This window comes from Elephantulus edwardii, unplaced genomic scaffold (genome assembly GCF_000299155.1).
Source record: "Elephantulus edwardii isolate Elephantulus edwardi_28Jun2011 unplaced genomic scaffold, EleEdw1.0 scaffold00147, whole genome shotgun sequence".
Classification (NCBI taxonomy): domain Eukaryota; kingdom Metazoa; phylum Chordata; class Mammalia; order Macroscelidea; family Macroscelididae; genus Elephantulus; species Elephantulus edwardii.
The window spans coordinates 8,214,096-8,224,571 of record NW_006399897.1 but is presented as its reverse complement, the minus strand read 5'-3'; the positions used below and the strand labels follow the sequence as shown (position 1 = coordinate 8,224,571).

The 10,476-nt window shown below is 36.6% G+C and overlaps 1 protein-coding gene across 1 annotated transcript in view; it reads right to left on the bottom strand.

The window, feature by feature from the left end:
* Window positions 1–10,476, bottom strand: part of MYO16 (myosin XVI) — a 951,959-nt gene that overhangs the window by 486,911 nt on the left and 454,572 nt on the right. The window contains exon 16 of the mRNA XM_006894620.1: window positions 8,936–9,083. Coding sequence (XP_006894682.1) covers window positions 8,936–9,083 — 148 coding nt within the window. The remainder of the gene's footprint in view (window positions 1–8,935; window positions 9,084–10,476) is intronic.

Here is a 10,476-nt window from a genome sequence, read left to right as displayed (position 1 = left end):
CACTTTTTTTTTGGAGGGCCATAAATTCAAGAAAGCTAAAGAAGTAAAGAGCCTTGTGACTCAGACTGCTTCCTGTTGGCTTTTCAGAAATGAAATCTACCCAATTCATTTTTCTAGTGGTGATTAAACATTTCTACAATTTCAGTGTTACAACACTCTGTTGAAGTAGTAAAAAAAAAGCCCAACCTTTTTTTAGTTTCAATTTTTAAGACACTGCTATCCTACTGGGTAGATAAACGACATAGAAGTTGTTTTACTATAGTTAGAGGTAACAAACTCTGGTGTCAAGTTCATTTTGCTTCAACATATTTTAATAAACACTTCCCCTTCTATTTCTGTGATACAAAGGCAGAGATTCCTTTTCCACAGACAGCATTATTGTGAAGATAGTATCAGGTTAAGGTAAAGAGTTTGCAGCACCTTGATTCAACCTTGGCTCTTCCTGGACCATCTTTCAGTCTTGATTCTTGCACACACTCATTGGAGAACATTGTGTACCCTCTGCTCAGGGCTGAGTGATAAGTAACTGAGAAAGTGTGAGACGATATAATAGATGATACGAGAGCACATGATAGATGCGCCATAGATCATACTTACTAGGATTGTGATTCTCATCTATGTTATTAGCAGTAAGAGCCCTTGGGCATTGATTAAAGTAACTCTTGTCTTGACTTCAAACTGCTTACCTAAAAGGTGTGGTTAAGTAAAAACTGTATAGCATCACATTGTTATGAAGACTAAGCTTTTATTTAATATGAAAGTTCATCTTTCAATATCCCTTTTTATGATGAGAAACTCTGTCAGATTAAGTTTAATGTTTGTAATAATCCCTGAGCAAGAAATGAACTTTTGCTGAGTTAATTACTGTTGGCTTGTGCTGTGACAGGTGTACTCAGAGGCAGCGAGTGCAAGTTCAAGCTCTTGGTGAGTCAGAGGTCCTTCTCAGAATCACAAAGGTTAGCGGCAGGGCATGCACACTGAGTCAAATGATTGCTCAGTTTCAGACCTTTAATGAAAATGCTACTATACAGCCCCACAGTCATGTCAACCCTTAATCAATAAGAAGAGGAATTAGAAATAATTCCTTTGGATTTGAGAGCCCAGATGCCCTGGAACTGAACCCATAGAAGCTATTTTGAGAGGGGAAAACAAGTAACTGATGACGTCTTTCATTCACTCTCAGTACACATGTTACATTTCTTCTCTATCATTTCAGTAGTTAGATGCCATGAGTTGTGTACACAAAACAAAACCAAAATGGATTAGAGATTAAAAAATAAATAGCAAAATATACATCTGCACATATGTAGGGAACTCTGATTGTGTGAATTGTGAATTGTGCTGTTATCTCAAAGACTGATTCTCTGGCAGTTCAAATGTATCAATGGCCCCTTGGGGGGAAAGATATTTATGTGTAACTTACAGTCTCCAAGACCTGATTAAAGATCACTGTGATTCACAACTGACTTTAAGACAGTGAATTTGAGTTTCTATAGATGTATTTAAACCTTCAGTGAGAGAATTTTTTCCTTGTTAATCTGACTTTGTGGAGAGTTTGCCATCTTGTGGCAATTCTAAATAAATACAGTCTTATTCCACAGCTCAAAGTAATGAGATTTTTTGTTTGATGCCATTGAATCAAACCTATTCATATTTGCTCCACAGTGCGTTTTAAGAGGCTTCAAATCATACGGGAGGTTCCCTATCTTTATCCTGTTGGAGCAGCTGGTGGATTAGAACTGTGTGCCTTTGAGTGGGCAGCAAAATTCCTTGCCACTAGGCCACCAGAGATGGGCAATCTCCTACTTGTAATTTACAATCCAAGAAAGGTTCTGCAGGGTAAGCTATAAGTGAGCTTTTCCACTCTACGCAAAGAGAGAGAGGAAAAAGGAATACATAAACTACTTTTGAAATTATTGTAGCATTTTCATTTAGCTAAGGTAAAAGGGCTGATGTCTACATGTGTATATTTTTAATAGTTATATGAATTATGAAGAAACACAACTTTTTGGTGTCAGAAAAGTAATGGAAATATATTAGAATATCTGATGCATTTTAATGCTAAAATATGTTTCATGTATTGAAAAGTTTACTTTCAAACACAGAGTTAAAGTTAAATACAGCTAGTGTAGCTGTTATAATAAAAGCACAGCTAAAATAATGTGTTCTTTTCCTTGGAGTTGTAAATACATGAGGACGTAAGATAAATACTAATAATGCTTTCAGCTCATAGTTAGTGTATTTTATTTTGTTTCATGGAGATAACAAATTTGTTGTAAACAAAGAAGAGACAGGATACACTTCAAAGAAGCAGCCTTGTAATATTTTATAACATCTGCTTTAATACAGTATACTTTAAAATTTTACAGCAAACTACTCTATGGCAATAATTCAATAAATAAAAGTCTCTTCAGATGGCATTGTTTGATGGAATAGACTTGTTTGTTCTATTTAGTACAGATGTATTTAAATATTTTCTTTTTTAAAAATAAAATGCTGTTGTTATGTGCAGTTGAAACTGAGCACGATTCATAGTGACCCAATAAACAAAAGATCTGAATCGTGTTCTGTCCTGCACTATCCTCACACTTCCTGACACACAGAGCTCATTGCAGCAGTCACCGTGTAATCCACCTGGCTAAGGGTCTTCTCTCCTTCACTGACCGTCCACCCTTCCCAACATCAAGTTCCTCTCCAAGGAATAGCACCTTCTACCTATATGTCTAAAGTCTATTAGGTGAAGCCTCATCATTCTTGCCTACAAAGACCACTCCAGCTGCACCATCTCCAAGACACATCTGTTCATTCTCTTGGTCATCCTTGAGATGTTCAGTGCTCTTCTCCACCACAGCTCAAAGGCATCAATTATTTTTCTGTCGTCCTTATTTATTGTCCAGCTCTCAGATGCCTAGTAAGTGATCAGAAAGACTATGGCCTGAATCAGAAACACCTTAGTCCTCAGAATAACATAACTACTCCTCAGTAATTTGGAAGGGTCCCTAACTGCAGAATTTCCCAGTGCAGTGCATCTCCTTATTTCCTGACTGCTCATACCATGGGTGTTAATTGTAGATCCAAGCAAGATGAAGCTGTTTACAGTTTCAACCTCCTCTGCATCCATCATGACACCGCCTATGGTCCAGTGTTAAGAATTAGTGTTTTCTTTATATTGAGACACAATTCATATTGAAGACTACATTCCTTGATCTTCTGCAACAAGTGCTTCAAGTTATTGTCCAGCTCTCTGATGCAAAGACCATGGCCTGGATTAGGTGCACCTTAGTGTCTAGATTGACATCATTGATTTTTAGTACTCTGAAGAGGTCCCTTACAGCAGATTTTTCCCAATGCAATTCATCTCTTGGTTTCCTGACCGCTGGTGTTAAGAGAGTTTATTGTGGAGCCGTGCAATCTGTAATTGTTAACTACCTCAATCCCTTCTCCATCTATCATGGTGCTACCAATTGGCTTAGTGGTGAGCATCTTTGTCTTCTTGCTGTTGAGTTTCAATCCATATTGGAGACTGCAGTCCTTGACCTGCAACAAGTGCTCCAAGTCATCCTCTCAGTCTTGGCAAACAAAGACAACAACCTGAAAACCTTATGGGGTGGTGCTACTCAGTCACATGGAGTCACTCTTAATTAGAAATGATCTGTTTCCCCTAACAGCAACACTATCATGGGCAAAGCATCTTGTTTCACTATTAAATATAATTTAACTATCAGAACGGTCACTGTTTATATGCTCCAACTGATATGTTTATGAATCTAAGGGACAAATTCATAGAAGGATATTGTTTTTCACTCATTAGATATTTATTATACTTTCCCATAAAATAACTGCTTTGTTCAAGAGATGTGCATTATTCATCATTTTTCTGAATTCTTTCCCGCTGGTGCTTCTTGACAAAGCAATCCCTCACTTTCTAAATTTCCTAAGTGATTCCAAACACTCTTGGAAAAAAGCAAAATGAATGCTAGAATTAGAGCACAAAATAGAAATCTTTATTTTCTCCTTCAGTCTTCAAAGGACTTGTCCACACCAAAGACCAAGTTAAAAAGCTGTTTCTTTGAGCAGATGATTTGAATATTGACATTCATTTTCCAGTCTCACACACACACACACACACACACACACACACACACACACACACACACACCTTCTAAACCCATTTTAAGCTTTAGTTCTGCTTGTAAGAAAAAGATTGGGGATATAGAAATACCAATATATTCTTCTTCCCAATTGCTTAGCACCTTGCCCATTGTATTCACTCCATTTTTCTTCATGAATCAACGTTAATATTAAGCTAAGCTTGTTCTAGGCAAAAAAAAAAAACCATAAATACTTAAATTTATTGTAATTTTTTTAATTAACTCTGCTGTTGTGTAAAAAGGAGCTCTGGTGGCCTACCGGGTAGTTTTAATCTGCCTTTACCTCTGAAGGAGGAAGATGTGCAGTCTCTTCCTAAGGGATTTATAGCCTGTGAAAACCCACCAAAGTGTCAGATGAGTGGGTCCAGCCTTGATTAAGATCATTGTATCCATTTCAATATGCTCTTTTGTAGTTCTGCTGTTGAGTGTCCCTTTATAGATTGAGAGATAATAATAATAATAATAATAATAATAATAATAATAATAATAATAATAAATTCTAATGTTCTGGTAACTTAACATTTCTACTTTTATATCATCTTTCCTTGGGCTACCATATATAAATATCAATGTGTGGGATATTTTTTCCTTATAAATTTGTAATTTATGTAATTTATTTGAAGGAGTACTATTTTGATGTAATTTTTTTTCAGGTTGTTTCTCATGTGACAAATTATCGCTACCTCTGGATGTAATATTTTCGCTGAAATGTGACAGGTGAAATTGCTCTTTTAATGATATCATGATACTCTCAAGAATTCCTGGTGACTTAGCATGTTACACGTTCTATTGTTAATAAAAAAGTCAGCAGTTAAAACCTACTAGACACTGTGAGAGAGCTAGATAGGTAACCACATCCTGTAGAAATTCACAGTGTTCAGAAACCTGATGGAAGGGTCACCATGAGTCAGAACTGACGTGAAAGGAACGGGGTAGGCTCGCAGCTTTTTACTCAATCACTGACCACTATTCAGCTTTAGGAAGACATCGGGAGGAAGGAGTTTGTGCTGCCTGTTATTTAACAATTTGATTAGATAGATAGATAGATAGATGATAGAGATGTGTAGAACCTCAAAATCTAACTCATTGCCTTTCGAATCTGAACCAACTCATAGGTGATCTCCCAGCAAGTTTCCGAGGGTGTAAACTGTAGTGGAGTAGACTGCACATCTTTATCCTGTGGAGCATACAGTGGATGGAACCATCAGAGAGGTGATGTCTTTAAATTAGTAGTGCAATTCACTACCGACTGTACTACCAGAGTGTCGTGTGTGTGTGTGTGTGTGTGTGTGTGTGTGTGTGTGTGTGTAAACATTTATCTTTTGATCTACTTATGTTTCCTTTGATGGAATATATTCTCTTTTTCCAAATCACAATAGCTCCAGAGAGAGTATCTGGGCACATATTTTTCTATTGTTGTTTAGTGCTGTCAAGTCATGTCAACTCTATGAACAACAAATTTGAACCCTGTCCTATCCTGTGCCATTTTCATCATTCTTGACATACTCAAGCCCACTGCGGCAGTCACTGTGTCAAGCTATCTCATCAATCCTCCACTTTTCCTAGTGTAATGTTCCTTTCCAACGTACAGCCTCTCTGCATATGCCCAAATTATGTGAGATGAAGTTTTGGCATCTTGGTCTCCAAGGAGAACTCTGGCTGCACCTTCTCCAAGACATATCTTGTTTGTTGTTTTGCTTTTGTGGTTTTTTTTTCCTTCTCTTTTTCTTTTGGCAGTCTGCGAGATAGTATTCTTCTCCAATACCACAGTTTAAATGCATCAATTCTTCTGTAATCCTTATCTCTTGCCCAGCTCCCAGACGCATAGTAAGTGATGGAAAAGACCATGGCCTGAATCAGATGCACCTTAGTCTTAAAACTGACACTATTATTCCTCAATAATTTGGACAGGCTCCTGACTACAGACTTTCTCAATGCAATATGCCTCCTGGTATCAAGGGTATTGATAGTGGATCCAAAGTAAGAAGAAGTTGTTGACAATTTCAATCTTCTCCATCTCTCATGATGGAGCATTTTAGTCCAGTGGTGAGAATTTTTGGGTGTTTTCTTTTTTTAATGTTGAAATGTAATTCATTTTGAAAGTTATCATCTTCTGATCTTTTGATCAAGTTTTCCTCACTTTCTGCAATGTCATCCTGCATTATGTGTGCATAAAGCAAGTTGTTGATGAATCTTTACCATTCTATGGCAGGAAATTTGGAAGATGGTTACCTAGCATACTGAATGGAAGATATTCATATTTGTTCCCATTCCCAAGAAAGGTAATCCAACAGAATATAAAAATTCTCAAACAATTTCATTATTATCACAACCAAATCAAATATTGCTGAAAATCATACAAAAAATAATAGTACTGTACATTGACAGAGAACTGCCAAATGATCAGGCTGAGTTTAGAAGATACTATGGTATCAAATTGCTGTTATGAAATGGATCCTTGCTTAAAGGAGAGACAAGAAAATTGTCTTTATATTGACTATGCAAAGGCACTTGACTGTGTGGATTTACAAGTAGACCCCACCTGATAAATGATATAGGATTCTGATTAATGACATCTGTGGAAAGAATCATTGCAGAAGGTTAATAACCAGCAGTCAAAACTATTCCAGGTGCTGACTGTGGAACAGACCATCAATTACTAATGTGCAAAAATTGATGCCTTTGATTTGTGGTGCTGGAGAAGATTACTGAGTATACCATGGACTGCTAGGAGAATGACAGATTTGTCCCATAGATGGTGAATCCAGGCTGCTTCTTGGAGGCAAAGATTGTGAAGCTTTGTCTGACACACTTTGGACATGTTGCAAAGAGGGATCAGTCTTTGGAAATGGATATCATGCAAAGGGAAGATAGAAAATGAGAGGAAGACCCTGGATTGACTCAGTAACTGGGGTAATAGGGGTAGGTGTTTCAGAGACAATGAGGTTGGCTCAAAATAGAGCAAGGTTCAGAGCTGTTATACATAGGGTTGCTATAAGTAACAAGCAGTCAGTGGCACATAACAATAACAATGTCAATTGATGATGAAGAAAATTAAAACAATTCCACAAGAAACAAAATATGACCTTGAGTCTATCTCACCTTAATTTAAAAATCAACTTAATAGTTTTGAGACATTGGACACCAATTATAGATGACAAGATGAGTTGTGGGATGAAGTCAAGGATATTTTCCATGAAGAGAGCAAAAGGTCAGTACAAAGACAGAGAAGAAGGGGAAAATAAATCTAAATAGACATTAGAAGAGACTCTGAAAACTGCACTAAGAGTACTGAGAAGCCAAGACAGGATAGAAATGTTGAAGTAAGAGAACTGAACAGAAGATTCCAAAGGGCAGCTTGAGAAGGCAAAGCATTATTACTGAATGTGTAGAGAGCTGGAGTCAGAGTATATGACAGGAGGAATTGTTTGGCATTTCTCAAGCTGAAAGAACTTAAAACAAATTCAATACTCAAGGTGCAAAACTTAGAGATGCTATGGGCAAAATCCTGAATGATCCAGGAGGCAATGAAAGACAATGTAGGAAATATATACACAAAGTTACTATATCAGGAAAACAAACAAACTAAAAACCACACACACACACACAAAACCTTCAAAAACCACAACAGGACAACATGGAAATATTTCGGCAAGTTTCATATAATTAAGAGCCAATAGTAATGAAGGAAGAAGTTCAAGGTGCACTGAAAGCATTGACAAAAAATAAGGTCACAGCAATCTATGGGATACCAATTGACAAGTTTCAAATAACAGATATATTTCTGTTGGCCTGCAGGAAACCTCTGTGTGTCCAGTGGAGGTGGCTTGTTAATACCACCAGCTCTTCTTGCTTCCAACCTTACCTCAGACTGAGACACTATGTTACATGCAAGCATGAGAATGAAATAACATTCTTTTTCCATATTAACTTTCAATAATTCTTATAAACATTTTCCTAAATGTATACAAAGTCATTTCATTCTTTTAAAATCCAATAACAAACACTTGATACGTTGATACATTGTGTTAAAAATCATAATTTCAGGATGTAAATCGTAGCTTCCTTAGAGTTGATTTTCCCACAAGCCCCTGACATTCAAGTCATTAATAAGCTTGTCTATGCCTATCCTTTTTTTCTCCTCCTTTTCCTGTGTAAGTTTAATCTGAATGAGATGTGCTCCCTTTATTATTGGGATTCTTATTATAACTATTGTGGAGAGATGCACTGGATTAGGTAGTTGAAGTAAATGCAAACAAGGGAAAACAAGCAAACATGTTTAATCTTACTGTTATATCACGTTGTTATATCACATCTCCAACACTTTTCTAGTGCAAACACTTTTATCTTCTGCACTCAAACCCTTCAGTTTAGAGGTCTTGCTAGTATTAATCCGCATGCAATTTCATCTGTTACCATTGTTAATAACTATTTAAATGATAGCTCCCATGATTTTGAAAGACTTCCACAAATGAAGAATGCATGCATAATATCAAGCCAAAATAGCCAAAAGGCCCAAAAAAAGTTTGTATAAGCACTGATCTCTGGGTGGGGTTTTTTTCTGATTTGAAGACTAATGAAGTAGAAATTCAAACTCATATACATCCTCAAAACTACACCCAAATAATGAAAACTGTGTTATATATTTTATACAGAGGGTACTAACTCAACACCATCTGGTTATTTTTTTTAGGCACCATTTACTCTCTCGAAAATTTAAGGCCATTGATATCCATCACAATCTGTAGGCACGATTGTTAGGTAGAAAATGCTCAGTCACTTACCGGTGTGTAGATAAATTACTGAGATGAAGTCCATATTTTTCCTCAGCAGATAATCCATCCATCAGCAAGTAAAAGATGAGAAAATTACTTTGGCCCAGAGGTTGTGAAACAAGCCGGGATTTCTCTAGCAAATACGTATAAATTCTGGCTAATTTAAGCAACAAAAAAAAAGAGAGAGAGAGAGAGAGAAAACAAATTAAGAGTGAATCTGTAAATGACATTATTAGGTTTTGCTACTGCATAAATGTACACATATTAATCAATAAGAAGAAATAGTAAAACAGATTCTTATTCAACACAATTTTAAGCAAATGTTATCTGAAAATTACATATCCTTACATTTATCAAAGGTTCTGAAAGAAATCTTGGAATTTTCATTAGTAATGACTCACAATGTTAAGGTGCTGTGAATGTTGTTGTTTTTTTGGTGCTGTAGAGTTTACGTGGACTTGTAGAGATTCTATGATAATGGCTTTGGACCTATCTGGTATCATCTTTATCATCTCTGATATATTTGAGCCCGTTGTTACAGTCACTTGTCAAGTCCACCCTTTTGTGGGTATTTCTCTTTCATCAAACTTCCACATTTTGAAGCATAATGTCTTTTTTTAAGAAATAGCACCTCCTAATAGTATGCTCAAAATTTGTGAGATGAAATTTCACCATCCTTCTCTCTAAGGAGTACTTTATCCATTTTTTCACTTTATCCATATTTGTTCTTTTGGCAATCCATGGGATATTCAGTACCCTTCTTCAATACCACAACTGAAAAGCATTGATTCTTCTTCTGTCATTGTTATTCATGGTCCAACTTTCAGATGTATTGAAAAGGCTATGATTTTGGGTCAGGTGCATCTTAGTCTTTAAATAGACACTTTTGCCCTTTAGCATTTTGGAGAAGTCTTTGACCGCAAATTTTCTCAATGCAACACGTCCTTTGATTTGCTAGTACATACAGAGGGTGTGGATTTTGGATCCAAGTAAGATTAAATTGTTGATATAATCAATCTTTTCTCAATCTATCGTGTAATTTCCTGTTGGTGCAGTGGTGAAGATTACTTTTGTCTTCATATTCAGTTGTAATCTGTATGGAAGACTTTAGTATTTGATCTTCTGCAGTAAGTATTTCAAGTTTTCCTTGCATTCAGCAAGCAAGGTTGTGTCATCTGCATAATTCAGGTTGTCGGTGAGTCTTCCTCCAATCTTAATGCCACATTCTTCTTCATATAGTCCAGCTTCTCAAATTATTTGCTCAGCATAAGGATCAAATAGATCTAGGGAAAGGAAATAGCCCTCACCCACATCTTTTTTGATTTTAAAGCAAGCAGAGTTCCCTTGTTCTGTTCAAACAGCTGCTTCTCAATTTAGTATAGGTTTCACATGAGCACAATTGAATGTTTTAAGATTCCCATTCTGTGCTATATTGTTGCTGTTGTTATGTGCCGTCGAGTCATTTCCGACTCATAGCGACCCTATGCACAACAGCCCTAAACCCTGCTCTATCCTGCGCCAACCGCACTGCCTCTGACACACCCATCCCG